Genomic DNA, 18,038 nt, shown 5'->3' with positions numbered 1-18,038 from the left:
CGAGATCAGGAGTTTTCTGGGGTTGGCCGGCTACTATCGGAGATTTATCAGAGATTTCGCCAAGATTGTCGTTCCCCTCACCAGATTGACCTGGAAGGGTGTTGCTTTTATGTGGGGTCCCGAGCAGCAGACCTCGTTCGAGACTCTTCGCCAGAGATTATGCGAAGCCTCGGTGTTAGCCCTTCCGGAGGGAATGGCGGATTTCGTGGTGTATTGTGATGCGTCTATATCGGGGTTGGGTGCGGTGCTTATGCAAAGAGGGCACGTGATAGCATACACATCAAGGCAGCTGAAGCCTCATGAGACGAGGTATCCCACTCACGATTTGGAGTTGGGGGTAGTGGTGTTCGCCCTCAAGATATGGCGCCATTATTTGTATACACGGACCACAAGAGTTTGAAGTATCTGATGGATCAGCCCAACCTGAATATGCGCCAGAGGAGATGGTTGGATGTGGTAAAGGATTACGACTGTGAGATCCTGTACCACCCGTGCAAGGCTAACGTGGTAGCCGATGCTCTGAGCCGCAGGGCGGAGAGTGCCCCGATTCGAGATATATGTATGAGGATGATGGTGATGACTCCGGTATTGGATACCATTCGAGAGGCCCAGGCAGAGGCTGTGAGACCGGAGAACCACAAGAGGGAGCGGGTGACTGGACAGGTATCTGAGTTTGTGACAGATAGCCGAGGGCTTATGACCTTTCGTGGTCAGATTTGGGTGTCGTATGCGGGCGGGGCACGTAGCACTCTGATGGAGGAGGCGCATAGATCGAGATTTTTGATCCATCCCGGGGCCACTAAGATGTATTTGGACCTGAAAAGAGACTACTGGTGGCCTTGTATGAAGAGGGATGTGGCATGGGTAGTAGAGAGGTGCTTGACATGTCGTCGGGTTAAGGCCGAGCACCAGCGTCCGCATGACAAATTGCAGCCATTAGAGGTTCCCCAGTGGAAGTGGGAACAAATTTATATGGATTTTATCACCAAATTGTCGAGGACCGCGAGAGGTGTTGATGCAATTTGGGTGATTGTGGACCAGCTGACGAAGAGCGCTCACTTCCTTGCTATCAGTGAGAGCTCTTCTGCGGAGAGACTGGCAGAGACGTATGTGAGAGAGGTGGTGTCGCGGCATGGAGTACCGATCTCGATTGTGTCAGACCGAGATGTACGTTTCACTTCCAGGTTCTGGAAGAAGTTCCATGAGGAGTTGGGTACGAGATTGAACTTCAGTACCGCTTACCACCCACAGACGGATGGCCGCTTACCACCCACAGACGGATGGCCAGAGTGAGCGAACGATACAGACACTCGAGGACATGCTTCGAGCAAGTGTTATGGACTTCGGGGGAAGTTGGGACACATACCTTTCTTTGGCTGAGTTTTCTTACAACAACAGCCACCATTCGAGTATTGGTATGCCTCCCTTTGAGCTTTTATATGGGAGGAGGTGTCGGACTCCCATCTGTTGGGGAGAGGTAGGGCAGCGAGTGATGGGTAACACTGAGATAGTGCTTAAGACGACTGGGCAAATACAGCAGGTCAGACAGAGGTTACTGACAGCCCAGAGCCGCCAGAAGAGTTATGCGGATAGGCGGCGATCCGAGCTTGAGTTCCAGGTTGGAGACTTTGTACTCCTGAAGGTTGATAGTTTCATTTTATTTACATCTTTTTATAGTTTATTTTAGTATATTTCATCCATAATTTAGTTAATTTCCATGCATATTTTCCTTTTTGTTATTTTATGACCATTTCGGGTACCTTCTAGTTTCGTGAGCTTTATTGCAGATTTCATGGAGATTAGTGGAGCGGGAATGTTCGGGACGTATGGAAAGCGATTGGAATAAGAGGACGTCGAGGATTTTGGGCTTGATGGGTAGTGGAGATGATACATGGAACGAGCTTGATGATTATTTGAAGGATTGGAGAGAAATAAACTTTAAATTTGCAAGATGCGGGAGAATATTCAAGCGTGCGTAGATTATTAATCGGGCGAGTTTACGAGCTATGGAGGATTTGGATAAGCCAAATTGGGCTTAAAATGAAGAAAACTTGAAGAAAAATGGGCTAGGAGCTTACTGGACTCAAATTGGTCCAAGTGGGCTAAGCTATGGAGGCCCAAACCTCAAAGAGGCCGCATTCAGGAACCACCCGTGCAACCCACCCGCGCAACAGCACGCGGGTCGCGCAAGGCCCTGCAGGGATAATTTCAGAAATTCATTTGGAAGGCTATTTGAGGAAGGTTGGTGCCCATCTTTTGAAGACTCTTGGACATCCGATTTTTGACCATTCTCTCTGGAATTTTGAAGACTTTTGAAGGCAAAGAACACCTTAAGAACATCATCTCTTTACCTCTTGATTCTTGTTAAATGTTTGGTACAATCTTCTCTAACTTTGTTTCTTTGAGTTTAGCCATGCTTGGCTAAACTAATCTTGGTTGACTTTTGTTGAATCCTTTGAACTTTTGTTGAATGTTGAAGAATCCATGAACATGTTCTTAAATCTTTATGGGAATGTTTTGTGTTTTAACATCTTATCACTACTTGTATGTTTTTATTCATGAGTTTAAATGTGTTTGTGGTGATTAGTTGGCTAATTTCTTGATTAAGTAAAGGATCCTCAAATTAGCAAGCAACAAATGATTTTTGTGTTGTTTTTGCTTCACACAATCATAAAAACATTTCCTCCAACATGGTAGTGAAAGCATTTGACTCCTCTTGGATTTGGTGACTTTTTGGTTCTTAATGCTAGTTGACTTTCACTAATTACATGCTTAATGGAAATTGTGACTTTGACTAAGGAAATTCTTATGAGCTTCTCTAACATTTTAACAACTAATAAAGTCTAGGTAATCTCAAGCTTCTTGGATTACTAGAGCCAAATTAAGGATTTAAATCAAGTATTGCACCATTGGATTCTAATGATATGTTCATCAAAAGTCAAAGTGAGGCAAACTTAAGTCAACCATCCTTCTCTTATTGATTTTACATCAAACTCTTATTTTTGTTGAAATTGTCTATTTAAATCTTAGTTTAATTCTAGTTTATTTCAAGTATTTCAAAAGATCAACCCCCCCCCCCCCCATTTTTAATTTATTGTTATTTTTACAAGTATTTTTACAAAGAGATTTTTCATAGAGTTATAAAATTGAGCCAATCTCCATGGATTCGATCCCTTTACCACTATACACTATTTTAGTGTGTAATATTTAGGGTTATTAATTTTGTTGGCCTCGACAACCACCAAAGGTATCTCCTTGGAAAGGAGTGATCCGATTCAGGAAGAGGGGCAAACTGGGGCCCCGATACATTGGTCCTTTCAGGGTAATCGCCAGGGTGGGCAAGGTAGCATACCGTTTAGAGCTACCCGAGGAGTTGGTTCAGATCCATGATACCTTCCACGTATCCCAGTTGAGGAAGTGTATAGCCGATGAGACGGCGGTAGTGCCGCTAGAGGATATTCAGGTGGATGCGAGTCTGAATTACATTGAGAGGCCGATTGCGATCCTGGATCGGAAGATCAAGGTTCTGAGGAACAAGGAGGTGCCCCTGGTTCAGGTCCAGTGGCAACATCGGAGAGGATCCGAGCTGACTTGGGATCCGGAGACGGAGATGCGGGAGCAGCGTCCAGAGTTGTTTGCAGAGTGAGACTTCGAGGGCGAAGTCTGATTCTAGTGGGGGAGAATTGTAACATCCGGATTTCCAGGTATCCTAATTTAAGTATTTATTTTTTAGGGACTCGACGAGTTGACGCCTAAACTCGTCGAGTAGGATCGCGACTGATGACTCGGATTAATGAAGGGACTTGACGAGTCGGCGAGTCGACTTGACGAGTCCGCGTTGTTGGCAGAAACCCTAAATCTTTGGGCCTGAGCCCTATTAAAGGCATTTATGGCCTTCAATTGCGGCTACCTTTCCAGAAGAGAGAACCCTAGCGAGTTTGAGTGTGTAGAGTGAGAGGAAGAGCTATCTTGAGCTTTTTGGTGTGATTTTGCAAAGGAGGAGAAGAGTTCCAGCAAGAAGGACCAGAGGAGGTTGTTGTTCTGAGTTAGTCAAGCAAGGAGCTTCATTCTGAGATACCAAATCGAACCCCTCTTCTTCCCTATTGTGTAGATTTCATTTTTGGGTTTAGGGCTTGAATCACTTCATTTTTTGGGACTTGAATGCATCAAATCCCTCTTCCTAGTTGTGTTATAGATCTGGACCTTTCTAGGTCCAGAGAGCCAAAAAGTATGAAGCTTTAGTCGAGTAATCATAGGGTTTTGAAGCTAGGAAGCATTAATGGGGTTTCTATGGTATATAATGCAAGATACACCATGCATGGACACCAAGTTCATACCTTTACGTGACTTTTGGGTGTTAGAAGGTCAGGTCTATAAGTTAGAGAAACAGATCTGACCTCAGAAGGTCGTTTGAGCATTGTCATGGAGGAAACTCGCCGAGTCCATGAGAGAAATCGACGAGTCGGATCGGGTTGCCCCGCGATTCGTGATGAGTGGTAGCCCGTCGAGTGAAAGGTTAACTCGACGAGTCGAGTGAGGCCTTAGAAGGATTCAGAGGACACGCATGGACTCGCCGAGTCACCCGAGTGCACTCGACGAGTTTGGTCAAAATTGTACCGTTGACTGGAATTGACTTTCGTTAACTTTTAGGGTTTGGTTCCCCCCCCCCCCTTCTGCGAGATTATAGGAAGGGATTAGTCTAGCCTTTGAGAATCGTTGTTAATTAGAGGTAAATTACTTTATGTGATTAGGCGGAGGCTAGATCAGTATTTCAAGTTCGAGACTTTCTGAGATTACCCGAGGTGAGTCTTCTCACTATACATTACCTAGAGTGGTAACCATGTCCAGACCAGAGGGTCTTATGTGTTATGTGTTTACTTGAGATTATGTGTATTGTGATTATGTATGCCATGTGATATTTAGACCGGACCGGAGGGTCCAACGATTTAGATCGAACTAGAGGGTCTAACGATTTAGACCAGACTAGAGGTTCCAACGAGCTAGACCGGACCGGAGGGTCCAACGTGCTACGGGACTGGAGGGTCCCACTGAGACACATTGACCAGAGGGTCTTATCGAGTTATAGCCTCGAGTGGCTTATGTGTTGTATATGGTATTTTTGGGGAACTTACTAAGCATTTATGATTACCGTGTTATGTGATATGTGTTTCAGGTACTAGCGAGGATCGCGGGAAGGCGCCGACATGATTTGTACACACTGGCAGAGGATTATGTTTTGAGATTCTGGGATATGTTTTATTGGGATGACATTTGATACACATGAGATTTTAAGAATATTATATGAGTTATATTGTGTTTGAAAAATGAAAAATTGTTTTAAAAATTACGTTGTTACACCACACATTGGGCCCAACCTATAATAATGGGCCCAACCCTTTCTAAACATTGGACCCAACCCAACATACATTTGAGCCTAGCTCGTCATACAATGGGCCTAGCCCGACATACAATGCAAGAGTCATAGAGACAACTAGCACCCTATATAACATACATTAGACCTAGCCCTTCCTGATCCATGGGCCCAACCCAACATACATTTAGGCCTAGCGCGTCATACAATGGGCCTATACCAGTATACCATGCAATAGACACAAAGACAACTAGCATATAATAGGTCCTAGTGGGCCGGTATTGGTGTCTTTGACCCACGGGTATAGTGAGGAGACTCACCTCAATCCGAGATAACCGAGATGTACGCGTTGCTGCTACCGGAAACCTCATACTGATCATAACCAAATATCTTAATCAATAATTAATGTCAATTCCGAAAATCCAAGGTCGAATCCATATCCTATTCTTCCGATGGGTAAAAGACCATTTTTACCCTTCCTATATCTGACCCAACATGTCATGGCCTAACCCTAAAAGACCCAAGGCCCAAAAGGAACATAATGAGCTTTCCAGGAGTATGCCCCGCGTACTAGGTTAGTACACCCCGCATACTGTCTGCTGATGTGCAAAGTACAACCCGTTGAAGCTTACATATGGGGATTTCATACATTACGTTGAGCGTACGCATACGTACTCCCCAGAAGGCCAAAACTCAACCAAAGGAGCTTAACCCCTTAAGACCTTAATGTCTACCCTTCAGATCTACTTCTAGCTAAGTTCTTAATCCATAAATTTGATTACTTTAAGCCATAACATGGCTCTAAGAGGTCCAAATTCTAGATCTATCATTCTACTTCCATGAAATGGCCAATAACTCATGCATGGGTGAACTTCAACCCCAAAGATCCAATTTTTAGCACATAACAAGCTTAGAAATGACAAGATATGAAGTATAAACGTTTTCGAGTAACTTCTACTCAAAAATTCAAGCCATGGTACCAAACACATGTGGTGGTTGTCGAGGCCAACAAAATTAATACCCAAAATATTACACACTAAAATAGTGTATAGTGGTAAAGGGATTGTATCCACGGTGATTGGTTCAATTTTATAACTCTATGATAATCTTGTTGTACAAATACTTGTAAAACTAAAATAAAATAAAATTGGGGGATTTTGATCTTTTGATATGTTTAAAAGAAAACTAGAATTACACTAAGATTTAAAAACACAATTCAACAAAAGCAAAGTTTGATATAAATCAATAAGATAAAGATGGTTGACTTTGGACTTTCATTACTTGAACATTTGGTTAAATAATCATGAGAATACCAAGGTGCAATACTTGTGTTTATAATATAACTTGGTTATAGAAATTTATAAGCATAACTTGCCTCAACTCTTCTTTTGTATTAAAATGACTAGAGAAGCTCATAGCACATTTCCAAAATCAAAGTCACAAAACTAATGAATCATGTAATTTTGTGAAAATCAATTAGCATTAGGTTTTAAGAGTCACCAAATCCAAAGAGTAATCTATTGCTTTCATTACCACTATGGAGAAAATATTTTCTTTGTCTAAATGAAATGAAAACAAATATTTAAACTAATTGTTGCTTCTTAAATTGAAGACCCATTACCTAGCCAATAATTTAACCAACAAAAATAACATTCACATATCAATATTCATGACTAGAGATATATAAACATGAATGAAGTTTTCATAGAAAATATAATCATAGATATTCAACACAAGTTCATGGAGTTCTTCAAAATAACAAAAACATTCAAGCAATTACATCCAAGTCAACCAAATGATAAATCTAGCCTAGCATGGCTAAGATTAAACAAAAACAAGAGAGATTAGAGATACCAAACATTGTTCAAGATGAAAGATGAAAGAAATCCACAAATCTTCTAAGATAGTAAAATGTGTGTGTTTTTCCCAAAAAATTCCCCCTTTTCTTCCTCCAAAACTTAGTCAAAAGGTCCTCAAATCTAGATGAAAAAGATGCTTAAAAGTAACTCACCAACTTTCCCCAAATAGAGGCAAAAGGCTAAAATTCGGGTCCTTCACAGTGCGATCCACGCGGACCATTTGTAAATCCACACGGACAGCGTGGATTCTGCTGAATGGGCTTTTTGGCCCATTTAATTGGCACTTATAGATTACTCTTCTCATCCATGGTCCAGCCCATTTGTGCAAGTTCTTGATAGCCCAATTATGCCTTCCAAACTCTTCCACGATGCTCCAATGCTCCTTTAATCTTGTATAGCTCAAATTCTCTTCACCTCGTCATCATTCTTCATCTAAAATTAAGTCCAATTTGCTCTCTTGATCATGTTGACACCAAGCCCAATCGCACCACTTCAAGTCCACAAGCAAACCGCAAGCCTCCAAAAGTCCCGCACTCCTTCCATACCTCCAATGACAAATAGTCTTCGGTAAATCCTACAATTAAGCTCAAAAGACTGGAAAGCACCCGATAAAGGAGAAAAATAACAAAAAGAGAAAATATGCATGAAGATTAACTAAAATAAGATGGTTTTAACTAAAAATAAACTATGAGAAATAAGTAATAAAATGAAGCTATCAACATGTTTATCAAAACCCATAACTAGATCTACACTAAAGAACTATAAATTTTGAAGCTTTATACCTCCAGAAGATAGATCAAGATGCACAAAGTCTGGATCCACAAGTTCCAACTTAACCAACACTTCTCCAATGAGATCCTTCCTCTTTAATGTGTACCAAAAACACTCCAAATCACTCAGAAGGCTCAAGATTACTCAAAGGAAGGCTAGGGTTTCGAAATTAGGGTTAAGGTTGATGGAGGCTAAAGATAATAGGGTTTGAACATAAGTTAAGGCCTTTAAATAAGGTCCAAGACCCTAAATTAGGGTTTGCACCTGACTGGAGTACGCTCATCGTACTCTTGGTACGCCCAACATACTCCAAGGGCCATCTGTGATCATTCAGCCTAGTACGCCCAGCGTACTCCCTGTACGCCCAACGTACTAGACTCAGCCCCCAAACCACCAAACTTCTGAAGTTCATAACTTCTTCGTTTTAAGTTCGATTTAGATGATCCTTATATCCACAGAAAGGTAAGGAGAATATCTACAATCCTATCAACTCTCTTTTTCCATAAACTTTCCGAACTTAAATCCAAAAGTCATAAAAGACCCATACCGCCACTTTATTATTATACCTTTTGGGCTCCAAAGCACCAACCGAACCCTCGGATCACCTAATCTACATTATCCACATCTAAATGGGTCTAAAACTCTTTTTTCCCAAGGTCCAAAGCCTTATGGTAACTGATATTCTGGTCACGTTCCCGAGTTATGAAACGATTCTAAACAGGGTGTTACACTTCTCTGTGAACATCTTGGTGATATTCGTCACCATCTCAGTCATCTGTCTCGGATCCAAGTACTCCTAATCTCTCCCTATCTACCAAGGGAACATATCTCAAACGGAACATCTTCGAGAACTGATCCCAAGTAACAGTAGTCCTCAAGTGTTGTCACACCCCCAAACCGGAACGACGGAAACGTTCGAGGGCGGAGGACGTCATGTACAGTATCACAACAATTGCATAATAGTAATCAAAGAAAACACAACCATTACATTGATAAATTATAGTATTTACATATGTTAAATACATAGTTTGTATGACATCAAAAGTGTATAATAAAAGTATAAAAGACGCGACTCTAAAGCTCCGTCTTCTTAAAACCTGTGGTGGTACCTGTCTACCGGTTCCCTGAGAATACAAGTGGTTTTGAAAGTGTATCAACATTTAAGTTGGTGAGTTCATAAGTATGTTTTTGTGATGGAAAACTTGTTATTGTTCCTTGAAATGTGTTAACATGTTCCTCCAGAAAATCCAATATTTTCTTTAGTAATGAATAGTAGTCTTAGGCCTTAAGACCAAAGTGTATGTTTGTTACTGTACTCTGTAATAATATATGTAGTCTTATTAATGAATAAAACCATATCGTGTATATTTTCCCTAAACTGTATGTAGTATTAGTGTACTCGATACTAGGAAAGTAGTGTATCGTAGTAATGTTTGTTATGAAACCTTTGTATGAAAACCTGGATACTACCAGCAGTAATGTATAGTAGTGTATTGTATGAAAACCTTTGTGCGAATGCCTGGATACCACCAGCTGTAATACATAGTAGTGTACTGTATGAAAACCTTTGTATGAATGTCTGGATACCACCGGCTGTAATATATAATAGTGTATTGTATGAAAACCTTTGTATGAATGTCTGGATACCACCAGTTGTATTGTATAGTAGTGTATTGTATGAAAACATTTGTATGAATGCGTGGATACCACCAGCTATAATGTATAAAGTGTACTGTATGAAAACCTTTTGTATGAATGCTTGGATACCACCAGCTGTAATGTAATGTAATGTACTGTAGTTTTATTAATTAAAATAAAACCTTTGAAGTAGTGTTAATCCCGTAAACAAATGTTTTAGTTAATACTATTGTGAGTTTCATATAACCATGCTTGATATGACCTAATGACCTCTACGACGTTCTTCAGGCGTTGGAATGTTATAACATTTGTCACCCCAGGCCTGCCGGCCTAGTTGTTGCAAGCAGCTCAGGTGCGGGATTGTCAGTCCCGTATAGATCTATACACAAATTCACGCTCTCCATCCAGGAGACTCTGGTTATAATTTATAGGATTTAGTCATGTACCCAGATAGGTACAACGAAGTAGTGCCTCACAACCCTATATTTACCAGTTTACGTGTAGTGTAGTAGTGTTCTCTTGTACTTGAAACTATATGTATTGCCTTGTAGTAGTGTACTTTGTAATGTAAAATAATTATACTTAAATAATTATTTTAGTAGTGAATCCTTGAAGTAATGAAATAGTGTAGTGTTTCCCACACTATACCTATTATAGTTTAAATGTATGTTCTTGTATCATTTATTGAACTTAACAAAACAGTGTAGTGTTCCCCAAACTATACCTATTATAGGTTGCATGTATCTTCTGTAATGAATTGAAAACCCTTGCAATTTAATAGTGAGTATAAATCGGTATGCAAGATTTGTGAAATCACCATTTTTCTCAAAATGTTACAAAAGGGTTAATAATGTAATTTGATACAACGCAGTAGTTAAAACGGTTTTGATGTAATTGCAAGTGATTTGAAATCGTTTGAAATCGTTTGTATCCTAACACAATATTTCTTGTGTTTTACTTGTATTCCCCCTAAAAACATTGAAAAACAGTGAAAACGTAGGGGTATGAACTCACCTCTAGTGTGTTCGAGTCTGGATAGCGGAACTGTAGAGATGATCCTCGGGCTAGCGTTTGTGGAAATTACGGTATGCTGATATTATTTAAACATGTAATCGTTTTTAAATTAGCGAAATAATTAATTAAAGTTTTAAACAACACTTAATTTATGTAAGGAATAATTACCGAGAATTATTTGGAATGTTGATAAGGTTTTCGGTCTAGCCTTCACCGAAATCCTTGATCTCGGTTCTAAAACCTCAACTGAGAACCAGGTTCTTGGTCTTATGGTGTTTTCGGTTGGGAACGTGTTTTCGGTCCAAGGTGTTTTCGGTCAGATGAAGATTTGAAGATTGTTTTTGGTGTTCTTGGTGAAAGTTATGAAGGTTTGAAGGATTTTTCTTGAATGTTTGAAGGTTCTTGTATGATACTTGGGAGTAAAATGGGAGTGTTTTCGAGTGAAAATGTGAGAAAATGACATATTTTTCGGGGAAACATATATATATTGGTTGGGTTTTCGGTCGGAAAGACGTTTTTGGTCCGAGGGTTTGCGGTCCGAGGGTTCTCGGCCGAAAAGAGATTTTCGGTCCGAGGGTTTGCGGTTTTCAAAAGGGAAAACTTGATTTTTCTGTATATTTTATTCCAAATACTTATATAAAAACATCATTTATATAATTTAAATCATATTCAACCCTTAAGATCGTAATAAAATAAATAAAACTCAAATTTTATTTAAAGGGTTTTGACTTTGATTGACTTGAAAAATAACGGGTTGTTGCAAGTGTTGCTACCAACTTCGTAGGTACTTGATTGGAGAACAAGTATTGGACATGAATCGTATCAAAATCACTTTATGGATTGTAGTCATGAATGATATTTGATTAAGGAAGTATCTTTGTATTCTTCGACCTGAGATACATATTTGGGACTTGAGTGCAGGAATTGTTGTGTTTTGACAAGGTTTGACGTTGTTTCGTAAATGGCAGTTATAAGGGCCAATATTGGGTATAACTTGAACTACATGATGGGCGTATGTACTCAAGATGCAATTTGTACCTTTATTCGTTGAGAGTTAGACATCTAAGGTCTTATTAAAAGTTGAACACCACATGAGATTGATTATGATCCATATCTCATGTTCAATATAATGTCTGAGACAAAGGAATAACTGATACCACACCTTTAATAACAATTATAGTTTTGAGATCCTGGAATTAGTTGTTGATGAGATGGCACCCTTCGTGTGTTGTTAGGGGTAGTAGCTTGTTTCTAGATGCCAACTACTATCTATGTCAATCTGTAATGAATCTTGTGCAAGTGGGAGATTGTTGGATGTATATGCTCAAGAATCATTATTGAATGATATTGCTAATAACATATGATCATATAGGGTCACACCTTTATCAAGGTGGCACGGTTTGAATATTTTTTATTAATATGATTATTAATAAATATAATCAACTCTTGTATTTAATTAGGGAATAACTATTGTTTTGTGAAAATAATAATTAAAGAGAGAAAAACTATTTATTATATCATATAGTATAATTTAATAATTTATGTACAAAGTTTTGGACACATTGGTTAACTATGGACTTACTAGTTAGTTAGTTTTTGGTTAAAGAAACTAACCCAACTTTTTGTCTTTTTTTTAACCATATGGTCGATGTTGTCTAAGGGCATGGGATGGTGCTTGTCAACCCCCCCCCCCCCCCCCCCCACTTGCCCCCCATGCTTAGTCTCTTTTATATTACTTTAGAATATTATAAGGGATTTGCTTTACTTGCATGGGAGTATATAAGAGAGTGTGTTGCTTGCAAAATGATCACTCTTCTTCCCTTGGAAGAACTCCAAAAATCGTAGCTTCTCTCTTCTCATCCTCTCTCCATGTCTTTTGAAGTAATGTGAAGAAATGGTGCTTAGAATTGTTTCTCCTTTAGTGCTTATTTGTGATAAGCACTTAAAGGCTTAAGAAGTATTTCATACAAGATGGGAACTAGCATTCCAAGTACTTTACTCTTGATGGTGGATATATTGTAGAGAAGCTATTTCTTGAGTTTTTGCTATCTTCATCAACACCCCAATTCCAAGTGGAATCAAAGGCTTCAAAGGTTATATCCTTAACTTCCTATGGTTGTTATTATCTTTCTAGTTCATGTATTTGGATCCTCTTGGTGATTTTTCTTTAAATGATCTAAAAATAAACTAGTTATTTTAAAAGTCTTACGTTTGTCGTTAAAATTGTTTTTATAAAAAAGATCGTTTTAAGTTATCAAAACCCATCACATAGTAGCATATAAATCACTCACCTAAAGTATGCTAGTGCACAGTGGCGAATCTAGAACCAAAAACCACATGGTTCCTTATGTAAATAAAACTAAAATTCCTTATGTAAATAAAACTAAAATAGGTAGGTCTTTTAGCAAAAATGAGATAGGTCCTTCATATTTTCTATATAAATATTTGTTGTATTTAAAAAAAAAGGTAGGTCCTAGGACCTACCTTCTTGAAGCTTAGCTACGCCCCTGCTAGTGCACCTTTAAAGTTCTAACTGGGTAAACATAGGGTCTAGTGAGTTAACGGTTTTAAGGGAAAGACCTTAGTTTCCTTTAGTGTACTTAGACCCTTAAGGTGTATTTAAGAAAAATATTTTAGTGTACTTGGACCATGTTAAAATTTCACCATGATGATGTCCACAAGTTAGGTGTATTCGAAAAGAAGATTAAAAATGAACTCTAATCACTTTACTAATATAATTCGGTCGCACAAAAGAAAATAAATATACAAGCATTTGATTTGTATAGAAAGCTCTCAACCCCACAAAATCCTTCTAGTGTGGAATGCAGTCGACTCCAAATACTGACTTCAATTTCTAAAACCTAACCTTCAATTTTCCCCACTTCATCTGCTTATTTAAATTTCTGAAAAAATCATATTATGTGAATAACTTCAACAAGTTGGATGGTCAAATGTGAACAAAAAAAGGAAATTGTCTACATGTGAACAAAACCAATAGTTCATTACCCTCCTGAGTAATTATCTTTTTCATGTATATGTCACGTAAGTTATAACTTGCTACAGTCAATCATAATTGTCTTATGTGAACACTTCCAATAAGTTCGTTGCGTATATATGTACAAAAAAAAAGTTGACCATATACGAACAAAACAAAAAGATAATTACTCATAAGTTAATTTTTCTATGAAGACGTATGGAAGTTAAGATTGTGTAAACAACTCTAGGGAACTTTGCAATTGGTCCATCTATTTAACCTTTTTTTAATTTTAGTGCTCTTGTTTTAGTTGTTAGAACTTTGAACCATTATTTACGAAATTTAAACCAACTTGATTGATTTTTAGAAAGTGAGTGGTGTGTTTTAAAAAAGAATTACTTAACTTGCCCTAGGATGAGAGTCTAGTGGTTGGGGAATAGAATTAAATGTTCTAAATAACGTTTGGTGTGACTTAGCAGCAATATCAATCCTCAAACTTTTACGAATCGTCGTGGGCCACGTCGTTTGTAAGACGCGACTTAAAGCGTCAATTTTACTATTATTAATTTTTATATACATATATGATTTAAGGCAAACATTTTGTTAAAATATGATGTCAAGTACAAGGTTTGGAGTCATGACGAACTTTTATAACCTTTGTAGAATTATATAGAAGAGGTTGAGGTTCAAACTCTATACATTCAAAATAGGTGTTCATCGATTGGCTTGGCCTCCCATATGGGTCATGATGTGGATTGACATGGCCCGTTGGGCTACCATATTTTTTTAAAACCAACTTAGATTAATCTTCACATGAGCTCATAGTCATCATACTCAACTAAGAATTAAATATACCGCCTATTCTCCATCCATAAACATCTTAAAACTTTTTTTTAGGTTTATGTATCAAATTTGTTCAAATAAAAAAGGGTAAATAACACAAAAGACACTACGTTTACACGAAAATTCTAATTTGACACTGTGTTATTTTTTATCTCAAATTTGACACTGTGTTTTCTAATTTGTTACAGTTCTGACCACTTGACCGATCAACCCGGTTACTTGCTGACGTGACATGATGACGTGTCAGTTTTGGTGACGTGGGATGCTGACATGACATGCTGACGTGTCAAAATTGAATTTTTTTTCCACAAAAGACACTAAGTTTTCATTTTTTTTTTGATTTTGACATTAAGTATATTTTTTTTTTCAATTTTGACACTCTATTTTTTTGTTCCAAATCGAAAATCATTTTTTCCAATTTTGTTCAATGTCGATCATTTTCTATTTAAAACCTTATAATTATTTAATCGTAAATAAAAATACTTGTAAAATCTACAACAAAAAATAAAATAAATAATATTTTATAAGTGATAACTGATAAAATTTTGTTATTCTTATTTGAAGTTTATGGTTAGTTCGGCTCGCATTATATAACTAAAAATATTTATAAAACATATGCTTTGAATGTAAAAAAAACTTTGTATTTATATAAAAATATGGTTTTTAAATGAAAAAAAAAATGTTTTTATATGTTTTTAGAAAACACAGTGTCAAATTTAAAACACAGTGTCAAATTTATATAAAAATGTTTTTAGAAAACACAGTGTCAAATTTAAAACAAAAAATAACACAGTGTCAAATTAGAATTTTCGTGTAAACGTGGTGTCTTTTGTGCTATTTACCCAAATAAAAAATGTCTTCATCGTTTAATTGTATAATCGTGTTGTTTGAATAAAGTAAAACGATTCCCATAGTATGCAAAACACACCTAGTACAAAGTCTCTCTATACGTCTTGGGTTGTATTTTTCTATGTACGCAATGCAACCCCATAAGTAAGTATCCACAAATGTTTATTATTATAAGTGTCCAATTTAGGTGAAAAACCAAGTTTTTCAAATAGAGATATAGCAATACATCATCATATTCATCTACAAAATCGGCCACCAAAGAATAAAAGCAATGAAGTTGAATTTAAGCAGAGAGCAACATTTCATTACGAATAAACGGACACCTAATCTGAGAAAGTTTTAATCATATCACATGCATGTACAAGGAGAGCAAGTAGAGCTATAATGCAACAATTACTATTAAATATAAATAAATAAACACCAACCTCATTTCACATTTTTCTTCACCATTTGGTTGATAAACATTTGGCTGCACCTTTTCCACCTTCATGTAAGTGAGGTTTGAATGTTCTTATAACCTCCTCATATGTTGGCCTTTTATAGTCCACAGCCTATTATTATTATTATTATTGCATGTTTCATATAAACAAGTTTACAATAAATAAAACATGAAGAAAAGATGGATTAATAACAATTATTAACCTGTTCAATGACTTCTTCAGGAGTTGTCCATTTCCACTCTGAAAATTCTGGATCAACTTCACCACTTGCCAAATTGATTTCACTTTCATCTTTTGTTAGTCTCATCAGGAACCTATTAGTTATTTATTCATGGTGTGTGTTATTAAGAGGAATTGATGATTTTTTTTTTTTACATTTTTGTTAAAGACTTGAGAAGAAATTTACCATTTTTGTGCTTGTCCATGCCATTCACCTCCTCCCCATAAACGATTCACTTTAGCTTTAACAGCAGGAGGGAAATCGTAAGTCAGCCATTTTGGAACCTAAAAAAAAAAAAAAATACTTTTAATTTAGAAATCTAATTATCAAACACAAATGCTTTATATTTGAATCTAATTCTAACCTCTGCGATTATTTCAGCAGAAACCACTCCGGTTTCTTCTCGAAGCTCCCTCACCGCTGCAGAAGTAGGCTCTTCTCCCTCCTCAATCCCCCCCTAACAACAAAACGTTTATCAATTACAAATTGAATGAAAGATATAAAGAGGATTTGGTCATGAGAAAGTAAGCCACACGTTTTTGAATCTAGAAATCAAAGGAATTCCAAATCATTGATAAACAGAAAGTGATGAAAGCAATTTAGAGTGTAGCGTCTCACCTGAGGCATTTGCCATGCTCCGGGTACATTTAACCTTGAAGCCACGAACACCTGTAGATAAGAGAAGTGGATGCATCGTTCATTTAAAAATATGAAATCAATAATATATAACACATGAAAAATTAAAATTAAGCAGGTTTTATCTGGCCCGAATCCAATTAAAGTTGAATGATTGAGAAGTTTATAACTAATTAAATATTCAATCACACAATCTTCTCCAGATCCGATACAAAACCATAAAGACCACATGCAGAGGACTAGAAAATTACATAGAAGATGAATAAACAAATAGGCTCAAGTTAAAATGAAACTTCATTGAGAAGCTTTCATCAATTCCTCACACACTTTTTTTAAGAATAAATCTCATCAATCATTGTTCAGATAGAGCTATCAACCATCAAATCAATCACCTGATAAACCTATTAAATCACTTCCTTACATTATGATATAAGTTTTTCCTACCTTCAATTATATCATTTTTAAAATATACAAAAAACACTACTAATAATAAAAAAGAACTTCACAGAGTCGCAAGCAAAAAGCAAATCATGTTTGGCTTCGGTTTCCAAAATCAATCAGAAACGTATATCTAATTTCAAAACTGAGGCCTTATAAGTAACAGCGGATCGTAATATCAAACATAAAATCGAAATAAAAGGAGATGAAATCACTGATATTGAATCCAAGTCCAGCATCTACAATACAAAAATTAACAGTGCAATACTAGCGTAGTATGAACAGAGTAATTAACATCCATTAACAAACTCTAATCTCTAAACCTCATAATTGTATTTGCAAATGAAAATTACAGAAAAGGAAAATTAGTTACCAGGTTATCGGAATTGATGAGACAAACGCCGACGTTCGGCCGGTAACCGGCGGGCAGATCGTCCATAGAGTTGATATTTTTAGAGAGAGAAAGTAAAGAGAGATAGAGAGAGAGAAAGGAGAGATTGTGAAGAAAGTCAATGAAATGTCAGTACAAGAGCGTGTGGGTGTGTATATATATACTCCGAAAATAGATGCAGGGGAAGAGTCTGTATGACGGTGAAGGTGACGGAGGACGCGAGTGAGATTATCGTGCGCACCCTTGAGGTTGAAAAAGAGAGGATCCGATGCTTGCTGCCCCACTTTCTTATCTTGAACCCTCCAGTCGTCTGCTTTAAATCTAAGTCAAAAACAATTTTATCAATTATTCGAGTTTTAGCTTTACCTTTTTCAAGTAAATATCCGCGTATTAGTTTTTTTAAAAGTCATAATCAAGAATATCTTTGTTATAGAATGTTAGGCAAAACATAGAAAGCTCTGTAAAACACATATAAAATAGAATAAAATGGCAATCTTAAATTTAAAATGAGAAAATAACCACAATGCAAATATTCGTCCCAATATTATATTTATTTTTTTGAAAATAATTTTAGGAAAAAAAAACAATATTTCC

General features: G+C 37.2%; 1 protein-coding gene across 6 annotated transcripts; it reads right to left on the bottom strand.

Moving 5' to 3' along the window:
* Positions 1-7,051: 7,051 nt before the first annotated feature.
* On the bottom strand, positions 7,052-17,665 carry NUDX25 (nudix hydrolase homolog 25). 6 transcript variants are annotated; one of them, XM_079041035.1, is made up of 7 exons: positions 17,427-17,665; positions 16,598-16,648; positions 16,344-16,436; positions 16,166-16,263; positions 15,962-16,073; positions 15,745-15,870; positions 7,052-7,804 (listed from the first exon to the last, which is right to left on the bottom strand). In XM_079041035.1, exons 1-6 carry the CDS (start codon positions 17,490-17,492, stop codon positions 15,763-15,765), a joined length of 528 nt encoding a protein of 175 aa, XP_078897161.1. In that variant the 5' UTR covers positions 17,493-17,665; the 3' UTR covers positions 7,052-7,804; positions 15,745-15,762. The 6 variants fall into 6 exon arrangements, with proteins under 6 accessions (XP_078897161.1, XP_078897162.1, XP_078897160.1 ...); XM_079041036.1 differs by having other exon boundaries at positions 7,052-7,775; XM_079041034.1 differs by lacking the exon at positions 7,052-7,804 and adding an exon at positions 8,968-9,125.
* Between the last annotated feature and the right edge of the window lie 373 nt (positions 17,666-18,038).

This window comes from Lactuca virosa, chromosome 4 (genome assembly GCF_052849685.1).
Source record: "Lactuca virosa cultivar CGN04683 chromosome 4, Lactuca_virosa_CGN04683_v6, whole genome shotgun sequence".
NCBI classification, from domain to species: Eukaryota; Viridiplantae; Streptophyta; class Magnoliopsida; order Asterales; family Asteraceae; genus Lactuca; species Lactuca virosa.
The sequence above is the reverse complement of the archived record's forward strand: the minus strand, read 5'-3'. Positions and strand labels throughout refer to the sequence as shown.

What these genes read in the sequence shown, in the direction of transcription:
- NUDX25 (XM_079041035.1), bottom strand. Translation starts at nt 17,492, where the DNA reads ATGGACGATCTGCCCGCCGGTTACCGGCCGAACGTCGGCGTTTGTCTC. An exon ending in TCATCAATTCCGATAACCTG is followed by an intron (nt 16,649 to 17,426) that starts GTAACTAATTTT and finishes TCTTATCTACAG; the next exon opens with GTGTTCGTGGCTTCAAGGTT. An exon ending in CTGAAGAAGTCATTGAACAG is followed by an intron (nt 15,871 to 15,961) that starts GTTAATAATTGT and finishes TAATAATAATAG; the next exon opens with GCTGTGGACTATAAAAGGCC.